The 21043-nt window shown below is 44.0% G+C and overlaps 1 protein-coding gene across 2 annotated transcripts in view; it reads left to right on the forward strand.

Moving 5' to 3' along the window:
• Positions 1-20787, forward strand: part of Nhlrc2 (NHL repeat containing 2) — a 56845-nt gene extending 36058 nt beyond the window's left edge. For both annotated transcript variants that reach the window (XM_036173355.1, XM_036173363.1), the window contains 6 exons: positions 4831-4930; positions 8370-8601; positions 9120-9242; positions 10303-10494; positions 11406-11625; positions 14169-20787. In XM_036173355.1, coding sequence (XP_036029248.1) covers positions 4831-4930; positions 8370-8601; positions 9120-9242; positions 10303-10494; positions 11406-11625; positions 14169-14425 — 1124 coding nt within the window. In that variant the 3' untranslated portion in view covers positions 14426-20787. The remainder of the gene's footprint in view (positions 1-4830; positions 4931-8369; positions 8602-9119; positions 9243-10302; positions 10495-11405; positions 11626-14168) is intronic.
• Positions 20788-21043: the final 256 nt, after the last annotated feature.

The following is a 21043-nucleotide window of genomic DNA, read 5'->3' on the forward strand; positions in this document are numbered from 1 at the left end:
TATTCCTATTTTTTAAACTATTTTAATAATCTCTATTGATAATTATGTTTTACCTTTTAAAAACCTTTTTAGACATTAGAAGGGGTAAACTAGTTCTACATCCTGGAGTAGAAAATGGCAGGTAAATCTGAGCACCTCGTGCATGAAAATGGACCTAGACACAGTGGCTAGAGTGTCTGTGGGTCAGAGGTGAATGGAGGAAGGAGGGGAAGGTCCACGCCAGGCATCTGCGCCAACCTCACTGTTCGAACTTGTAAAGGAAGTCAGTGTGCAGGCCAAGAACAGACAAGTTCCCACACTCCGACAGGCACACTTTTACCTGTGCATGTGTAGTAAACCACCTGAGCTACACTGACCTATTTAGAGAACCAGACAGCAGAGGCCACATGGATCTTTTTTGTTTGTTTATTTGTTTTTGGTTTTTCGAGACAGGGTTTCTCTGTGTAGCTTTGCGCCTTTCCTGGAATTCGCTCTGTAGACCAGATTGGCCTCGAACTCACAGAGATCCGCCTGCCTCTGCCTCTTGAATGCTGGGATCAAAGGCCGTCGCCACCACCGGCTGGCGCCACATGGATCTTTCAGTCAGATGTGCACCAATAGAGCTCTCCTCTTCGAAAACAGGTCTAAAGACTCCTGAAGCTGACAGTGAAAATTTGCCTGACTTCCCTGTCTAACAGTCCATCTCTCCTGTGTCACCTTTCTCTTTTCTTTTTGTTTGTTTGGAGTCAGAGTCTTGCATGTGTAGCACAGACTGGCCTGGAACTGGCTGTGTTTCCTAAACTCTGTGATTTTCCTGCCTCAGCTCCCTGAGTGCTGGGATCACAAATGTGCTCCACATACCCAGCGAAAAAGACAGGCTGTTCTTAGGTGTGAACAGAGTGACAAGTCAGTTTAGATGTAATTCTTGAGTCACCCTGATGGCGCCTTAGCCGGAAGCGAAAATGGCTCAAGCTGATCAAATTCGTCATTTTAAAGGGGAGCCGACAGAATTTGCTAGTGAATTGTATGTGGCCTGTGAGAAAAGGTGTCAAGGGGGGTGACAGCAGGGCTTACAACCCAAGAAACAAAATGGGGAGCCAGACTGTTCGTGGTGTCCCACAGTGGTGACTCTGGTGAGGAGGGCACATGATTTCTTGGTAGGTATATATTTGTGTGGTGTTTTCTGGCACCATTACAAACATGCTCTGTCAGTCTGCACAGAGTTCATTCTCTGGTCGCATCCCTAACCTTGCTGAACTTCCTTAGAATTCTAATCATTCCTTGGCAGTTTCTATATACAGTCATGTCACCTGCTGATACTTGCAGTTTCATTTATAATATTTGCATTGTTTTTGCTTTTGTTACACACGCTAGGCCTTCATATGATATATAGAGGTAATGATAGGGTTTTTGTTGTTTTTAAATCTCATTTCTGTTGGCAGGAGTGTGTGCATAGTGTTTCATCATTAAATATGATGTTTGCTATCAATTCTTAGGAAAATATTCTTTATCAAATTAAATAGATTATCTGTGGATCTTAGTTTGCTCAAAGTTTTTATAACTAAAAACATTAAAAAGTACTGAAAGACTGTATTTTCACATGTAACTTGAGAATTCTCAGCCCTGTGAGACCTAAGTCTAGCTCCATTGTAAATTATCTGAGAAAAATCAAAGTGAAATCATAGATATATAATCCAACTACACTTACATGTCTTTAAAATAGAAAAAGAAGTAGAAGTAATTTATAATAAAATAAGGATTCATTCTGTAAATATTCTGGCATGACCTTGGTTACCATACAAGGTAAAGTCTGTCTCATGTGCAAATCTGATTTTAGAGAGATACCACTCCCTTCAGTGTGGTGATCTTGGAGGATAATGGCACAGGTTTGCATTTATAGCAAGCTTCTTTGATTAGAGACAAATCATTAGCAGTGTTAGGAAACCTCAACCATCATTAGGATGACTTCAGGGTTGTGGATGTACTGGAAAATGAGAATATTGTCTGCTGTTGTCCGGGGAAAGGTTACTTACTCAGTAGGTATTGCTGAGCATCTAGTATGGAAAGGCACTGTTTTAGTTATGTGTGTTCATGCGTGCACGCATGTTTATGCATAGGGGAGGGAAGCAAGAAAGAAGTCTGAGTTGGGTTCCACTGAGGGGCTGAGGGTAAGAGTCCTAGAAGGGAAAGAGGAGCATAGTTGGTGTAGGAGCTGAACCAGGGTGGTGTCTAGTACCAGTGCCTGCCGGTACTGTGATGGTGCTTAACTTCTAGGGCCTGTGGTTATCCATCCTCTTGGTCATCTTTTGAGATGGGCAGTCATAGCATCGCTGGACAGGTGAGGACACTTGGCAGAAATTCCAGCCAGTATTCAAACCCAAAACTATTTGGCTCCTCAGCTGTGAAGGTGTGCTTGTTTGGAGGCTGTCACAAACTCGAGGTGCATAATTCAGTTCCATTCAGAGAGTGTTAGGAGGGCTTAGCAGTGGGCTTGAGACTATAATTATCTACGGCTCTTTGTGTGTTGGTCTAACGTATTACTGCATAAATACAGGCTTTGGAATGTCATGAGTGGGAAACATCCCCCATTATGTAAAAGTATTATTCATTTGTGCCTTTGTTTATATTATTTACTGAAGCTTTGTTTTATTTTGTTGTTCATTTCCTTAGTTAATAATACTATTATCTAATCATGAGCATGAACTCATTTTCATTGTTTGAGATGACAAGTTTATAGTCTTAGATTTGTGACAGCTTTAACACAATGAGCAGTTGTAAACTGAGTGCACTGTTGGGTATCGTCTGTTGTGGTACAGTAGTAGTCAGTGCTTATTATCAAATTAACAAACTTCTGTGGGAGACACTATGTCACACTCTTTACCCTCAGTGCCATCTGCTCTAGGGCTTTGGAGTTTGTAGATGCATTTATGCTTGCCTGATGTAACATGCTATAAAGGTAAGATCCAGATTCATGAAATAATGATCATGGCTGACATTTGAGTATTATTGCCTATAAGCACTTTTTATCTGAATGTCATTATATCTGAAATAATGGACTATTTTATTAGCTTAGATGACATAGTCATTTTAGTAGTCCCAGAGAGTAGCCCTAGAGTAACTGAAGGAGCAGTGTGGTGTATTAAAAATTCATTGTGCAGGTCTTTTGATCTGGTGTATTAAAATGATAAAGCCGAGATTGGGTCCCCGTAATCCATGGACAGCAGTGTCCCCTCGAGTACAGTTGTGTCTGCAGACATGACTGTGTATGAAGGAGGTAAACTGAGATACTATGTACTGTGCAGCCATCAAGAACAGAGAGGGGATCAGCACGTCATGGCTGGGGTGTGGCATTTTCTCTTGTCCTGGCCTTTGCGAGCTGGTGCCCTGGCATGCTGACTTCTCTGTTCTTAGTGCTCATCTGCAGTTAGGCTTTCTAACAGTGTGCAGCTCAGAGGCTTTTCAGAAAACTGGAGTGAGCTTTTGGGAAGCGCTTGGCTCTCTGGCATCTGTAATTACTTGAGAGACACCATTGTGTGTTGTCTTTGTTGTTACTAAACTGAAAGACACTTAAAAATGATTACTAATTAAGGAAAAAGTACCCTTCCCATCACAAAATACTTGAAGTTAGAGAGATTACAAATAAAATAACTTTTATAATGTCTTACCAGACTACTTTAGTTAAAATGTCTCAGTTATTTCAGAATGCCTTCTAGTTAAATTAAATAAGGTAACACAATTAATCTGAGAAATAGAGCTTTGTTCCCTTATAATAAGTGTGGCATCATTCAGTGTCTAAAAATAGAACAGTAAAATTAGTGGTGGTAAATAGCTGTATTATGAAATATTGTACTCTTGGTCTGATAAACCAGGGCTGAGATGGCTCAGTTGGTAAAGGGCTTGCCATGCAGTGTGAGGATCTGAATTCAATCTTCGGCACCCACATAAAAGTCCGGCCACAGGGCCATGGGTGTGTAGCCCCAGCACTGGGAGGCTGAGACAGGAAGATCCTTAGGGATTTCTAGTAGCCAGCCAGTCCTGCCAAATCAGTGAGCTCCAGATCTGGTGAGACCCTGTCTAATAAGTAAAGTAGAGCATGATTGAAAAAGACACTGGACATTACCCTCGAGCCTCCATGCACACATGTGCACACTCCCATACATTTTATAACCAGCTAGACAAATGGATTTATAAATGACTGTTCTTTGTGTCTGAATCGCAAATCTCATATCATGGTAATAAAAAGACACATTCCTTAAACCTTTTTTATTGTTATTTTAACACAGGGTCTCCACTTTGTAAACCAGGCTTGCCTAGAACTTTCTGTGTAGTCTGACAGGCTTCCCAATTGAGCCTTTCCTGCCTCTGCCTCCCAGGCTCTGGGGCTGCAGGCTTATGCCCTCCACTGCTCTGAAAAGCATCATTTCTTTCATAGAAATTGCCCAAATTTTCTTGGAGGATGTCAGCCTATTTTTTGTGTCACATATTTTTTTTTAAATCAGTGTTTAGAAACATTGTTTCCAGAGATGCAGATTGACATATTGCTATTAGAAATGTGTGGATTTGAGTTAAGGAAATGCAAATGCTAATGGCTTCAATTTTATCATTACACTTTGTAAACATGTATTGAATATCATTCTGTACTGCATTTAATTAAAAAAAAATATGACGACTTTGAGTTCTCATGAAATTGTTGCAGGTGAAAGGATGATTCTGAAGACCAAATCTCTCACTAAGGGTCATTTTCTAAAACAACTGATTTATAAAAACTAGTATCCATTGAATTTCAGTTTCTGAATTAAATGTCATATTAACCAGATATGTCTGTAATACACACAACATATTTTTATGAAGGTTCAGAGGTCCAAAGAAATGACATCCTGTGGATAGCCATGGCTGGGACTCATCAGATATGGGCACTCCTCCTGGACTCTGGCACACTGCCAAAGAAAAGGTACGTGGCTGTGCCTCCTCGGGGTTCCCTTCCCCAGTAACCATCCTCCTAACACCTGCTGTACCTGCCAGGATGTGCTGGCCACACACCACAGAAAAGCCTGGGGCAGGGCTTCCTCCTCACCTGTATCGATTCACGGGGCACTGGTCCCCAGGCTGAGGAAGCAGCAGCTATCAGGGCTCCGCCAGCCCTTCTGCAGAGAAAGAGGAGGAGGTGAGGAGTCACTAACTGGCTCTCAAAGCTGCTGCTCAGAAATGACATACATCACTTGGACTTGTATTTCATCAGCCACGGTGAAGGCTTGTGGCTGCATCTCATGTCTAAGAGCTGGGGGAGCCATTCTTCTGAGCCTCTACAGGAGAACTAGAAATGTTAGGTGGGGCTTCAGCTCTTTGCAGCATAAACCTAGTACAGGGGTCTATAGTCACTCCTTCAGGCCGGTCAGTGCTGCCTGGCCGAGTGGCTGCCACTCAGATGTCTTCTGGCCTGAAGTGGATCCCAGCTGCTCCTTACTGTGGAAGCATAGGAGAGCCCCTTAGCTCTCTGTCACTTTCCATCACTGTGTGTTTGGGTCACCTCGTGGGCTGCCCGTGAGAAGGGGCTGGCATAGCATTGGCATATACAGTAAGCTTGTGTCTGTGCTGCCACCGATGGGCATGTGAGGGTGGGGCAGCAGTGTCTGCAGCGTCCCCTACTTCTCCCTCAGCCTCAGGCAGAGCTGGCCACACTGTCCTCTGTGGCCTCACTGTGTGCCTTCTCTCTCACCTCTCTTGGCTTGGGTCATTCCTGTTTTTAACTATTTCTTCTTACTAGCCTGCCTCTTAAAGAAAGGAGCCTTGTCCCACTATTATTATGTCCTCTGTGCCTAGTACTGTATCTGGTACATAACAGCTCAGTAAAAGCTTATAGAATAAGCAAGTGGATGAAAGTCTGTCCTGGTGAGGTTTCTTTCTGTTGCTGTGATAAACACCATGACCGAAAGCAGTGTGGGGAAGAAGAGTTTATTTTGGCTTATAGGTTATAGTCTATTGTGCAGGATCCTGAGGAAGGAGCTCAGCAGAGGCCATGAGGAAGCTGCTTACTGGCTTGCCCAGTTTGCCCTCTTATACACCACCCACAGTGGGCTGGGCCCTTTCCTATCAATCATCAGTCAAGAAAATGACCCGCAGCTTTGGCCACAGGTCAGTCTGATGGAAGAGTTTCCTCAGTTGAAATTCCTTCTTCTCAAATGACTCCAGCTGTGTCAAGCTGACAAAAAAAACTGACCAGACAGAGTCATAGACCATAGAGTTGTATGTAACCATGAAAGTAGGGCTAGCCCTCATAGTTCTGTGTCTGCTTATTTGTGACAGGGCCTCTCTGTCCTGGAACTGTGTAGACCAGGTTGGCCTCCAGCTCACAGACCTGCCTGCCTCTGCCTGCCGAGTGCTGGCGGTAATTGTGCCACACTGTTGGGTTCATTGCAGCTTTCTTTATCAGTAGAAAGGGCCGGCTGTCTAGCAAATCAAGATCTCAGATGTCCAGGGCTGGGTGTGGAACACAGTTGTGTATTGTTTATGACAAGCACACATCTAAAACAGTGGTTCTCATCCTGTGGGCCGCAACCCCTTTGGGTCAAATGACCCTTTCCCAGAGGTCGCCTAAGACCATTGGAAAACACAGATACCTACACTGTGATGCACACCAGCAACAACATTAAGTTATAAAGTAACAACGGAAATAATTTATGGTTGGGGTCACCACAACATGAGGAACTGTGTATTACAGAGTAGAGAAACATTAGGAAGGTTGAGAACCACTGCTCTAAAACATTTGTTAAATATACTTTTACTAGGCACTGTAGAGATGAAATGATGTTCTCTGTTAAAGATAAAATGATGAAGATAAAATTCATGGCCAGCCCCCGATGAATTAGATCAGCAAACAATGAAAAATACGGAAATGGTGTGTCATTAGAACCTCTGAAGTAGTCCTTCACGCTGAGCTTTTTATCGACAGGATTTGAAGTGTCATGGAGGACTTCTGTAGTGGAGGTCTTTCAAGCCACAGTTGATGCTAGTAATGTCAGCACATCAGGTCATGTCACACCTTGAGTCCTTCCAAGAGACTGGAACATTCCAAAAGCTAATGTAGAAAGTTTTAAGCTGGGAAGTGACATGGTTAGAGCTGTATTCTTGAAAGAACTCTTCTAGCATTCAGAGTGGAGCAAGATATGATCCAGGAGGCTATAGCCATCCGACATCCAGGCAAGAAACAATAGTGACGTGAACAGTAAGGTCACCAGTGGTACGTGAGGTGTAATTATAACAGCAGCCAGAGTGTGCTCTCGGCTGCCTGCGTCTCCTCGTAAGAAGGGTTGTCACTGTTACAGGAAAATGGTTGCTCAGGTTACATTGATCTGCAACTTCGTTGTGCAGATGCACTACTACAAAGTCACTACAAAGATGGTGTCTGATACAGACGTGCAGGTAGTAGTGACCCCTGCACTTCAGTGTCACGGTTTGCCCACGTTCATTACCACAGGATCCTTCATGTGTACACTTCTCCCTTGCAGTGCAGGGTCTGCACGTATTTCTTTGGCCAGCTAGTTTGTGTGGGTTCCTTGAATAATCAGTCCTTCTGTGCTCTTGCCCTCCATGCCCTGCTCCTGCCTACTTTAGCATTGAGAAGTACCCGGCCAGAGTGCCGGTCACATTGGACTTCTGGGTGATGTGCCATATTTGGAGATGGAGTACACATAGTCTCTCACTTTGCACGTGAAGTCAGCTTCCTCTTTCTCACAGCACCCTGTCTTTATAATCCTTTTGGCATAAATTTAGAAATCAAGGTGTGAACTTTCTCTGCATTACAAAAGGAGTCATTGCAGGGTTTCTTTGCAGCATTGGGAGCCGTGTTCTCTGCAGCCGCAGCTGTTACAGCTGTGTGCCACCGCCTGTGCTGCAGTACTTTAGCCGTTTCCCAGGGTCTGGAAGAAATGGGTTTTGTACAGTCGATCATTTAATGCAGTACAGTCATTGTGTCGTTCTCTGAAATGGTCATGCTCAGCCTGCTTTCTTAAAACTATTCTCTGCTTTATAGAAGACACAGACAAACTATCCAAACCAGACAGTCTCTATTAATAAATTCCCTTCTAGAACCTGATATTGTATGAAACTAAGAAGTTAAAATGAGAATAAATCATCTCATTATTTCATAATAACCTGATCATTGTTGTTGAACCAGGGATTTCTTAACCTGGTTTTGAGAGTGGCTTCAGTTGTTAGAATACTAAAGAGAAGTGAGGCAGTGCTCCATGGTAGCTCCCCAAGAGTGACAGGACAGATGCAGTAGTGCACAGGCAGCCATCACTGGTTCTGGGGGCTGGTGAACTGTGCTGTCACCATCGATTTGGTCATTTACATCCCTTAGTAACTGGGTCCCACCTGTGCTTGTCTCTCAGTGAGCTCAAAAAAGGAACCTGCCTTCGTTTTGCTGGGAGTGGAAATGAAGAGAATCGAAACAATGCATATCCTCACAAGGCGGGTTTTGCCCAACCTTCAGGTCTCTCTCTAGCCTCAGAAGATCCCTGGAGCTGCCTCTTCGTAGCAGATAGCGAGAGCAGCACAGTGAGAACCGTGTCACTCAAAGATGGAGCAGTGAAGCACCTTGTCGGAGGAGAACGCGACCCCACGGTAAAGGAGTCACTGTGTGCAGGCTCCTGGATATCGAGTCATTCATGACATTCAGGAGGTTCATTCTTGGCCTGTCTGTGATAGAATGCAGTCCAACCAGAGCCAGTGTGACTATAAGGAAACACAAGGAAAGCCCTCTAAGAAGAGGGAACTGACCCTGCTTGATTACACATAGATGTTGAGGCTTCCTTTGAGAGGGAAGATAAGTAGCTGCTGGTAGAAGAGAGAGATTGCATGGGGTGTGTAGTGGTGGATTGGAAAGAGCACTAACTAGCAGACTTGGCCTGTTCCTGACCAGATGTTGGCCTGCTGTGAGTGATACAGCAGACAGAGGTAGTGCCTGCCGCTCCTCTGCTGTGGCTCTCCAGTCTGCATCACATGCCCAGCTCTACCGTGAAAACCCAAGCTCCCCCGCTTAGCTTTAGTGACACGATGACCTTAGTTTTCACTTTATCTAACAAAACACTGAACATCTTTAATAACTGCTGTTTCTTTCTCTTTAAAAAATAAAATAAAAGAATTTATTTGCTTTTGGTGATATTGATGGAGTAGGCATCAATGCGAAGCTTCAGCATCCACTTGGGGTGGCGTGGGACGAGAAGAGGAATCTGCTCTATGTGGCAGACTCTTATAATCACAAGGTGAGTCTTGACTAAAGACACAGTCCCTTGCTTTTGACCCATGTGCCTCCTACCTGTGCCCCTCTGAAATACAGAGAACCACTGGAGCCCTCAGCCTGTGCAGCTTCTCCTGGGTCTTTCTTGCTGCAGCCTTACGATATCTGAACTAAGGACAATGCTAAGATAATCCCTGTGGCTTTGACGTAAATGTATGAATTGTGACCCATCAAAGCTGCTCAGTAACGAAGTCAGGAAATAAGGAGACACGTTAGGGGAAAGTGTGAGCCAGCTGGTGTGATTTCATTTTGTTGCCATGGTAAAACTGACCAAAGGCAGCTTAGAAGGGGAGATTTATCCGGCTCACACTCCCAGTTAAGTCCATCATGGAGGGAAGTCAGGGCAAGAATTGAAGGCAGGCCTGCTAGCTGGCTCAGCTGGCTTTCTTATATCACCCGATCGGGAATTGGTGCTACTCACAGTGGGACGAGCCTCCCCACATTAATTAACATGCCTCATAGGCATGTCCACTGCCCATCTGATCTGGGCAGTTCCTCAGGTGAGGCTCCCTTTTCTGTTGACTCTGGTTTGTGTCAGGTTGACAGCTAACTGGGACACTGTTTTTGAACTGTTTACATGGTTACGGTGACCACAAGCAAATAAACCTGGCTCCAGCACCATTTCCTCTTCCATGTGGGTGTTTCCATTCTCACTGCAGAGTTCTGGGCCATGTGATAAGCAACCATAAACTTGACCATCAATGGCGGGCCTTCCATTTAACGAAGTATCAATCCTCAGACAGTGTTCTCAGGAAAGTCAGTTAACTGTGTGGATTCCAGAAAACAATCCTGGAATTAACAAGATGTTGGAATTAACTAAGATGTTAGAAAGGTGTTACTCAGGACGACATATTTCCCTTCGATGACATAATTTGAATGTTGGGATTTTTGGGAGAATAGGGCAATATCTGCTATCATGAGATTTGTTTGTTGAGAATGCTGGTGGCAGTTGGGAGACCTGGTCTCCCTGGCACTGCTGTAAACAGGGCTGACTGCAGGGGAAACGTTTGTTCTTTTTCCTTTAGATTAAAGTTGTGGATCCAAAAACAAAAGTCTGCACAACGCTAGCAGGCACCGGAGATGCAAAGGGTGCAGAGTCAGCCTTTAACGAGCCTGGAGGCTTGTGTGTTGGGGACAGTGGTCGGCTGCTGTATGTAGCAGACACTAATAATCACCAGATTAAAGTGGTGGATCTAGAAGCAAGGACAGTGTCTGTGGTGAGTTATCTTACGACAGAGCTTAGAGGATGTGGGGTTGAGGGTGGGACTGAGCTCTAAAGCATTGGCCTGGCTGTTGCTGCTGCGCACTTGGAGCATGGAGAGCGGAGTTGGAAGTGGATGTTCCTGTTGTGTTCTGGGACAGCCCGGCCACGGACTTGCTCAGAAGGTCTCCTGCTAGTCTTAAAATAAAAGTTTACATCTGTTCTGAGCATTTGAGGAAGATGCTGGAATTTGGAGAGATTGGATGAACCTTTAATAAAACAGAGGCCTCAGGTCTGTTTTTAAATGCGTATAAGTCATGACACACATGGTCTTTATGTGCCGTGAGGACTTGTTTTATCCAGTGATCCCTAGGTTATTGCTGTCTTTCTGAATCCTGTGGTGAGTCCATTTCCAAGTCATCTTCTGGGGAACCTCTACAAGTCATAACTCCCAAACTCTGAAAATGAGATAGACTAGGGAAAACTTGACCAAGTTCAAATCCATTTTCAAAGAGAAATGTCTGTTGCCTATTGCTTTTTAATGCATACTATTTACCTGGGGGGTGGGGGAGGGCTTTTATTTTTAAGAGTTTTATTTAAAATAAAAAACTACAGATTGGCATCAAAAGTATCATCTAGATTTCTCTTGGCAGCAGAGGTTATGAGCGTGTATCATACTCACTATCCTTAAATTTGTAAGTGGTGCTTTGATTTCCTGCCATTTGCAATCCATGGGACAGTTGGCTACATTCTGTGTCCTTACAGGTGAAATGGCTGCTGAGGCAGACTGTTCCTCTGTACTCTGGGAAACATCCTTTAGTGGCAGCTGATGTCATTGATGGAGAACCTGCCCCTGTTTAAGGCTAGGCTCTCTCAATTTGGTCTAAAAGTCCTTCTGCTTTAGTAACTCGTCCTCTGGTCCTCTAGCTCCCGGTCTACAAGCCTGCCAGTGCCGTGGTAGACGGCCCCTTCCCTAGAGAGAAGCTGAAGACAGTGCCCAAGGTGCCCAAGTCTGCCCCACACATTCAGCTCGCCCCTGTGACTGTGTGTCCTGGCCAGACGCTGCAGCTCAAGCTCAAGCTAGACCTTCCACCAGGAGCGAAGCTGACGGAAGGCGTGTCCAGCTGCTGGTTCCTCACTGCTGAAGGTATGGGCCGAGCTCTGCACACAGAGAAGAAATTCCTAGGCTTTGAGATGATAGCTTGTTACATATTTTACTATGTGTTTGGGCAAGATTTGAGGGAATTATGGGGAAAATGTGAGTCCAGCTATAACCCCACTTAGCTATTTCTCTCTTGGCCTTTGCCATTCCACTTCCCTCATTAAGATGGTGTGGCCCACAAGAGCCCTGCCATCTTTGAGCACCATGGCTCTGGGAAGTAGATTTGTCTATATGTCACCTTGTTCTGCCTTCTTGTCCCCAAAAGAACCACTGAAACTGTCATCTGCAGTCCCAGCACTCAGGAGACAGAGGCAGGAGGACTGCAGGTTTGAGGTTAGGCTGAGCTACACAGTGATCTCCAGGCCATCTGAGCTACGGAATGTCAAAAACCAAAAACTGAATACGTAAGAAATTCAAAGTCTGCTGAGGAGAAGTAAAATGGCACTTCCTTACTTCTTATGTCTTTCTGTGGCTCTTCCTTCTCTCCTGAGGAGACGGTGTCCTGCCTGTTCTTGTTAGAGCTGTCCCTATTCGAGCTGTTGTGCCACAGTGGACAGCAGGTCTAAACTGAAGTCCTGGGTCCAGAAATCACTCTCAGAGCAGGACTTGTCTTAGATGACCTTCCTCTGCCCTAGTCTCCTACGCTCTTTCCCACGTTCTCACCCAGTCCCCACTTCCTCAGTTCCTTCTCTCCCATACCCTCTCACACACTTCTTTTGTGTGTGTGACCCCAGTCCTGGCCTCGTGCCTCCTCACCTTCTTCATACATTCAGGCAGAACTGCTGGTCTGCAGCTCTCAGTGTGATGTCCAGGCCAATGGGGACTCTGCAGGTGGACTGCTGGTTACAATCTGGACTGGCCCCGAGGAGACTCCCTGAGCCTGTGCCAACAAACCACCTCCTCTGATCCCCACGAGGAAGAAAGCTGGACTTTTGGGCCTAGCACTGGGGACAGACTGCAAACCTTGGGCACGCCACAGCCCCTCTCTGGGCTCCAGGAGGTCCTAGGAAGGATTAGCTATTCTGCCTGTGTCTATAACATAACAAAGCAGCCCTGTAATTGGGGATCACAGATCATATATTTAATTTCGCTCTGTGTAATTAGAGACCAGTATTTCTTTTAAAGTAAGATATTGACAATTAGCTTTTTTTGTTTTTGTTGTTTTGTTTTGGCTCTTCAAGAGGGGGTTTCTCTGTGTAGCTCTGGCCATCCTGGAACTTGCTCTGTAGACTAGGCTGGCCTCAAACTTAGAGATTTGCTTGTTTCTGCCTCCCAAGTGCTGGGATTAAAGGCATGTGCCACCATGGCATGGTGACAATTAACTTTTTTAATGCTGCATTCTTAAACATCCAGATCATTGAATTCTGAGTCATTGTCCTATAAAGGAAGACAACATTAAAGTGAAGAGTCAAATACTTAGATGTTTCATTGTTTGTCTAAAATATTGGCTTCTTTTTACTATATGGGGAAATAAACTTGTAGGCAAGAATCCTAGCAATTCAAAGATTCTGAAAGTATTATAGAGCCCATGTCTTCATGTAGGAGTAGGAGATACTTTGTCTTTGGGGCTGGTTCTTTAGAAATAGTTAAAATGGCTAGAATATGGAAATGTTTTAAAGAACTACAAACATCTCATTTTGTCTTAAGTCATAAATGTGATATATATGAAAAATATACAAAGAAGTAGCTGGCATCTTATTTCTAGACTTGAATATTAAAATAGTTTATTAGTGCCTTGTCTGGATTTAGAAGTCGCTACAGAGTTGTGTATACATTTGTATTCTCTGAAGTTTATTCTGTAGTTTTTAGACTGTATTGCTGGAGACTTTTCACTTGGGTGAGAATGATCTGCTCTTTCACCTTCCAGTTTAGTCAACAGTAGACGCACTTTGTGCTGGTGTGACAGATCCAAAGAGCCATAGATGCAGTTCTCAGCCTCATCTCTGTAGATATCAGTTTGTGGTTTGTTTTATAGCTTTCACAGAAGGGAAGAGCTGCACTAATGAAATACAGTGATCATCAGGCTGGGTCATTATGTCTCACTCCTGTGTGTCATTTCCACAGAGCGAATGTCTGGCCCTCACAGGCTCGCAGTAATTACCTGCGGATTAAGAGTCTTTTCTTAGACTTTTCTAGTTTCCTACTTGTATCTTTTCAAATGTCTGTGTATGTTATGTGTGTGAGTGTGTCCACATGGTGTGAGTACACACATATGTATAGGTGTACATGCACATGTTTGTGTGTGCATGTGGTTAACTCCATGCGTCTTCTTTGACCTCTCCCTACCTGAAATGTTGAGGAAGGGTCTGTCACTGAGCACAAGCTCTCTGTCTTAATACTCTGACTGGCCAGCTTGTTCTGGGGATGCTCTGTCCCCACCCCCTGTCCCCTGGGATTACAGGTGGGTATCATGTAAACCCCAGCATTTAGGTGAGTTCTCACACTTGTGTGGCAAGCGCTTTGCCCAGAGCTGTGCCCAGCCTCTTGTATTTCCTACAGATTTTATAATGGTCTCTCCTGTTTTCTAGGCAATGAGTGGCTTCTTCAGGAGCAGATCCCATCTGGAGACATAGAGAACATTTCCAGTCAACCAGCAATCTCACTGCGGATCCCCACCAAGTGCTTGTCACTTGAAGCTGTGGTTTCTGTCAGCGTGTTCCTGTACTACTGCAGTGCCGACGGCGGCGCTTGCATGATGACAGGGGTCTTGTTCAGGCAGCCTCTGCAGATAGCCGATGCCCAGCCAGGCTGTGGAGCTACTGTGGAGCTCACACATGTATTCTAGAGAGCCAGCCAGGAGCCCTCACCACAGCCCCATCCGTCCTCTATCTGTCCTTTGGGGGGAAAGCATTCTAGAAACCCATTGCTCAGTTGTAACAACTGATACCAAAATAAAGTTGTGCTCCTTATTAACATTTTAATTCTAAACAAATCTCTTCATTTTAGCTGTGTACTAGACAGGTCATTGACAATCATTTGAACCACAGTAGTGGAAGCTTTGCCGCTACTTGGCACAAAGCTGCAGTCTGTGCTATATCAGAGACTGTTGTAATTTGCAGTCAGTACTAATACCAGTTGTCTTAAATAACCTCTCCTGCCTTATCAGTAGCAGTCAGCCCATTTCATGTGTAAATTTCATAGTGACTGGACAGGCCTACGCTGTGTACCTTTATATAAGGCACCTCCATTTAGTGTCTAAGGTCTGTTTAAAGGCAGAACAAAAGCTACATTCAGTAAAAGCTTAGAGAGCACATGAGTGGTTACTTATTATCTCTTCTGTCTTTTTTCTCATCTGAAGTATTTTTAAAAGAGTTTTAATCTATTTTTATTATAAATTATTTGTTTTAAGATGCCATTATTAATGCCTTATAACTTTATACAGAAAGAAGAAACAAAGAATTTCTAAGGGCATGCAGACTTCTTTTTAACTATTTTTTTAATGAACATATTCCTACCAGACAATGCCTGGCTCCCCAGAGACACGCTGGTTGTTGAGGTGGGGTTTAGGCTGTGTTGCTGTATATGGCAGTTTGTTGTGATGGTGGAATTTGATATAAGTGAGTACTATGTTATTTTGGAAATTCACATTTCAGTTTTAAGAGTTAAACACAGATTTATTGGCTTTGGGATTTTTGTTATTGGTTTGGTTCCCATATTTAGAATTGAAATTATGATCATTAATTCTGACATTTTGAAAAAAATCACATGTAAACCTTCAAATTGCTTATTATCAATGTACAGTGTTTTAATGCGGTTGACAGGCATAGTTATCCTAATATACTTTCATTTAAAGTATTAGGGCTGAAGCACAGTCATTTGCTGACACCGCTTTGGTATTTGTTTCTGTAGCCTCATAAGAAACATCCCTGAGAAGGGTGCTGGAGGGTTGATCCTCATGGTTACTGTAATTACCATAGATTGTCTTCATGATGATGATGTTGAAAGCCCACTTGCTGCTTTAAAGCTGACTTGGCGTATTTTTATTTGAATAAATCACGAGATTTCAGAAGCATCAGTTGAGCCCCACATATAAACTCAGTGGGTGTCTGTAGACAGCTTGTATAGCATGCCTCCCTTCCTGCCTCAGAAGTACCAGATAGGAAGTGGGATTATTTAAGTATCATTCTACACATTGATTTTTGACATAGTTTTAATAGGTAATATTTGCTTGTTTTATTACTGAGTTAGCTAAAAACTCTCTGAAGTAAGCACATTTAGATCCTGACTTTAATTAGTAACCTGAAAAAAGCTACTTTTTAAGAGAAATGCCACTGGAAAAGGAAAGGAAAGGGGTCTTGATTAGAGTTATACTAATAACTTCAGGAACCTTTGCTTCCAGAACTAGCTGCAGCAAACGTTGTACAGCTGCAGTCTGTGGCTGATGTGCTGTGCTGTGGTGAGTGCACCTTAGTGTATTTCAGCCTTGTTTGATTTCTTGTATTCTCATTTCCACTTGGACAGGATGAGAATATTTTGGCTCAGCCATTTCCTCTTTGAGGACATAAACAGTGTCACTCTCTAGAACAGAGTCTATACAGTTTAATTAATGTAGCAATAATGGTAATTTATTTTTCACTCTAAAAACACAAGTATGTATTCTGTAGTTTCATGTACCTTAAAATCCCTAAATCCTCTTGAGAATCCCTTGGCGTTACCTTTGTCTGGGCACAGTCTAAGTTTAGTCTTCAGTGACTTGAGTGGTTCCTTGATCTTCAAAATACACAGCTTAACTTCTCCTTCTCACCCCTGCCTTTCCACATTGCTGTCTACACTAAAATATTGTCGGTAGTGGGTTCATGTAGCTTTAGAAAACACCCTGAACAGTGCACATAGGTTCCTAGATTGATGGATGACACAAATGTCACATTAGAAAACACTGGAGAGTTGTTTTAAAACTTCAGGATCTGCCGAGGCCTTCTGTTCTCTCTATGGGCTTTTTAATTGTTTCGTGGCCTCTCTGCTCTGGGCCTCATACCACTGAGATAATGATTTGGGGCCAGGTTTTTGTTTTCATTTTTTTTTGTTGTTTGTTTGTTTGTTTTTTGCAAAGTTAGAAATTTGGGGAAGATAATGAAAATGTACACCTATAGTTTTGCCACAGATTCAGAACTGACTGTTGGTTTTTGTCTGTCAGCTGAAGAGACTTCAGCTTGGTTGTTGCCTTTGGCAGAATGTTTTAGACAAGTCACCAAAGACTAGAATTGTAACTCAGGAGGAGGTTTCTTTGGTATGCAGAGACCCTGGCTGGGTTCAGTCCTCAGAGGGGGCAGGGAAATGTCATCAAAAGCAAAGTTTTGTAGTGCACACTAACATAAAAATGTTTGCGGGGGGCTGTGTCACTAATGCTTCTAAATGAGTAAACTCTCGGTGTTTCACTTTAACTCTACTTCTCTATGTTTCGATGATCAGTACTTTAAGAAGAAAAATCTGAATTATAAGCACTAATGCAATAGCTTTTCTAAAGCCACTTATATTACAAAGATGGGGGTATATTCTAGAGGCTTTTCATTTACCAGTTTTCTTTAAAATGAATTGGTGAGGGCAGGAATAATTATAGTGTTTCTGTTGTGTAGCACAGTGTGGTTGCAAGAGTATGTACTCTGTGGACGCGTCTAACCCTATAAAGCAGGGCTGCCTGGGCTTGCTGCCAGGATTCGGTGAAATGTTCACACGGCATTTAGCACAAAGTAATTTATGAACTGCTACTTATCAGTTTAGTTACTAATAATGACAATAATTTATGGCCACAGACACGTGCTTGACATTTTCTTCACAACTCCAGTTTCTAAAGCAAAACATTTCTCCACCATTTGTCATGTTAGTGGACCCAGTAGGGTCTGTGCTCAGGAAGAAAAAGAACACTTTCTGGTAGGACATATCACTGTTTCACAAACACTATTGTTTGTAAAGAAGCACCTCCATACTGTAGCGAAGGATTTAAAAAGACCGTCTGGAACTTTAACCAATAAACTTGTTTCATAGAGAATCCAGACATAGCCGGAGACCTCACCACACCCTTAGAACTTGTACAAGCATCCTCAGATTGCAACCTCAGCATGCTGGGAGGGAGCAACCCGGGATGCTGTTCTCTGGGATCTTCAGAGACTAGATAGGTGTGTGCTGTGCAGAGAAAGGGAGCTGCTTTGGTGTGTGGATGGCCTGCTTGCGGGTCAGGAGGCTCCTGGGATAGAGTTCAGTGCCTAGAAGAGGACCTAGTATGCAGGGGTGCTGGGTATCCTTGACTAACTGCTGTGACTAGTGAGCAGCAGGCATGATTGAGGCTCCTGCAAGGTACAGAGCGGAGAACCTGCTGAAGGAGGAGTGTTTCTGTACCCACTTCCTCAGGCCACAGGACACGGGCAGAAGGATAGTTGCGTTTGTTGAGTTCTTTCCATCCACTGGCACATTCCCAAGTGCTGTGTGTGTGTTCCACACGTCCTCACAGCAGCCTTACGATAGAGCCGGGTCCCTCCTCCTTGAAGCCAGGGCGATCAAGACCGTACACCCAGGAAGGGGCAGACCCTGGACAGTCATCTGCCCCACTGCCTGCTGTGTCTTAGGCATACATAGTTCACATACTTCACTCCTGTATGTAATAACTCACCAATCCAGAGAATTCCAGGAGCCCTAGGAGTGAGTGGTTTTGAAATTCAAATAATGGCATTTAAATGACATGACTTTTCATGGGCTCTTACCACCTAGGCCTTGAAATGATGTATGTAATTGTTATTTCCCAAAGGATTTTCTATGGCCCTAATTTCAGCCGTTATCCTCAGTTTTTCTAACAGGTATGTGTACAGGAAAACCAGTTAGTTCCAGCAGGACTGTCCAAATGCGCTTGTCATGACCCTGAGAAGTTCACTCCTGTTGGAGACAATGTTTTGTGAGCCAAAGTGAGGTGTAGAAGTATGAAGTCCTCTGCCTTCCTCCATCCTTAACGGTCCTGGTGTACCCCTAGTGATTCAGAAGGTGTTCCCGAGGTCTGCTTGGCATTGTGAGGCAAACTGCTGCATGCCAGTGATGGTTTCTAATGGGCATCCCAGTGCAGAGTGTCCGTCCAGGGTCAAGTAGCATGGTGGTGAAGCAGGCCTGTGGTGCAGTAAGGAAGTGGCTGCCCGTGTCACAAGTGCCATCCCTGCTGTCCCTGTGAAACCCGTCTGACCTTGACAGTGGAGTAGCCGCATACTTTAAGGTAGACCTCGGTGCTCATCCCCAAGATGTCTTTCCCACCTGTGTCCCAGCTTAAGTGAAGAACTAGCGGTCACCCTGCGTCACATTACCCGGCGTAACGACATCTGCGTTTCTCCCATTTCTTTGCACTAGGGAATAGAAAGAACGGCCATAAAAGTTACAGGCTTTGGTGACTGAACCACATGGCATCTACGGCTAATACACCTTGGCTCCCCAATGTGGCGACTTGTAGACTGGTGCCTCAGCTCCCAGGTGGCCGCTGAGAGCATACAGGCTGTCAGAGGACTAGGACTCAGCGCTCCTGCAGGCGTTTCTAGTCAGCCTTTGCCTTAGTGTGCCACTCTGTTTAATCCTTGTCAGAGGTCAGAGTTGAAAGGCTAAAACCCTAGATACGTGTGGACTGTGTGTCTGGGTACAGTTACTCGTTCTTGGTGTGTCCTTTCCTCCCCTGGCATGGCACTCCAGTGTGCCTGTGGACATTCTGCTGTTGACAGCCTCCTGACCCAAAGGAAAACACTGCAGGCCTCTTCAAATGCACTTCCCCTGTGTGCACATCAGCCTTAGGTTAGAAGTGAATACTAAGCCAGCAGCCTGTACCAAAAGTGTTCTGTGGCTGCCCTGCCCAAGAAGTGGACTTGAGCAAAATTGCTTTTTTTAATATGAAATTTGAAGCTGTTCAGTGTAGAGAAGCCCTTGGTACTCTTAGGGTATTTAGTTACAGCTTTCCATTTGAAATAAAACAAAAGGGGAGAGGGATAAAGATCCTCTGCGATACAGACAGTTCAAAAAGAATTATTATTCTGTACCTAGTTTCATGAGAAAATATGTTGTGATAAAAAAGACCATAAAGGGAAAAATACACAAGTCCCTAACGTAGCCATTGAACTATCTCCTATTTCAAAAATTCATTGTCTTTCTTTCTAGTTCCACCAGAAACACAAGGTAGTTTTGTTTGCATAGAATTGGGGTGCATTGATGTGTGCCTGTGATGGCCTCATCGCAGTTTACCTGCTCAAAACTAAGCCGGCGCCCGCTTCCACCTCAGAACCCGGCAGTTTCTGGAGAGCCTTTGCTGAGGAGCCAGGGCTCCACAGAGCTGGCAATGGGGAAGGTGTTGTGATGATAGTCAGTTTTCAAAGGCAGAGAGAGCTGGCCTGTGTGACTTCCCATGCTCTGGAGTCAAGCTTCCTAGTTGTACCTGGGCTGATGGTGTAGTTTTTGATCTCTCTGGAGGAGTGTGTGGGGAGCCAGTGCAGACACTCTGACAGTCATTCCTTCAGGCTTGCTATGTAGTCATGATTGCCATCTGTCTGTCACTCCTTCAAGGTACGGTTTATAGACATGTAGGAGACTCTTCCCATCTTGTGTGCATAATTGTAATTTCATTTGTGAGACTAGAGGTGACCTGCTGTGATGACTTTATGCTTAAGCAATACAGATACTGTTCAGATACTGATATTTCTAGACATGGTCTAGTCCTGAAAGAATTCACTTGCTGTGCGTTTTTAAGTGTTCAATGTAGATGGATTAATATATTTTTATGCAACTGTGTATTTTACATTTATTTGTAGACCAAACTCCAGTGGATTATAAAATATGTTGTTTAGGTGGAATCAGAGCTTGGTGGCCTTCATTAACTCAAACAAAGTGTGATACCTAGGGTCATGAGGAGCAGGAGTGTGTTCCTACTGTGCAGTGTGATTCCTGGGGTCCTGGGAAGCAGGAGTGTGTTCCTACTGTACAATGTGATTCTTGGGGTTCTGGGAAGCAAGGGTGTGTTCCTACTGTACTGTGTGATGCCTAGGGTCCTGGGAAGTTGGGAGTGTGTTCCTATTGTACAGTGTGATTCCTGGGGTCCTGGGAAGCGGGGGTATTTACTGTACATGGAAACCTAAACCTCTTTTCCAAAGCTTTGTACTCTTTTTCATGAAATAGATTAAATATATTCTCTCTAAAGTTGTGTTTTGTCCTTAATATGCTGTGTGTTTTAAGTATATCTCTAATTTGCTACTTAGGAACCTGTAAGCTGGGCTGGAGAAATAGCTTAGAGCTTAGATCTCTGCACCCACATAACAACTGAGCTGATGTGGATGACAGAGGAAATCAGGATCCTCTCTTGGAATTCTTGTTTTCATTATTCAGAGAATTTATGAATGGACTCAAAGGGAAGCAGAAGGACAGTTTTATTAGAGTTTGAAAGCACACCAGGGCA

This window comes from Onychomys torridus, chromosome 1 (genome assembly GCF_903995425.1).
Source record: "Onychomys torridus chromosome 1, mOncTor1.1, whole genome shotgun sequence".
Classification (NCBI taxonomy): Eukaryota; Metazoa; Chordata; class Mammalia; order Rodentia; family Cricetidae; genus Onychomys; species Onychomys torridus.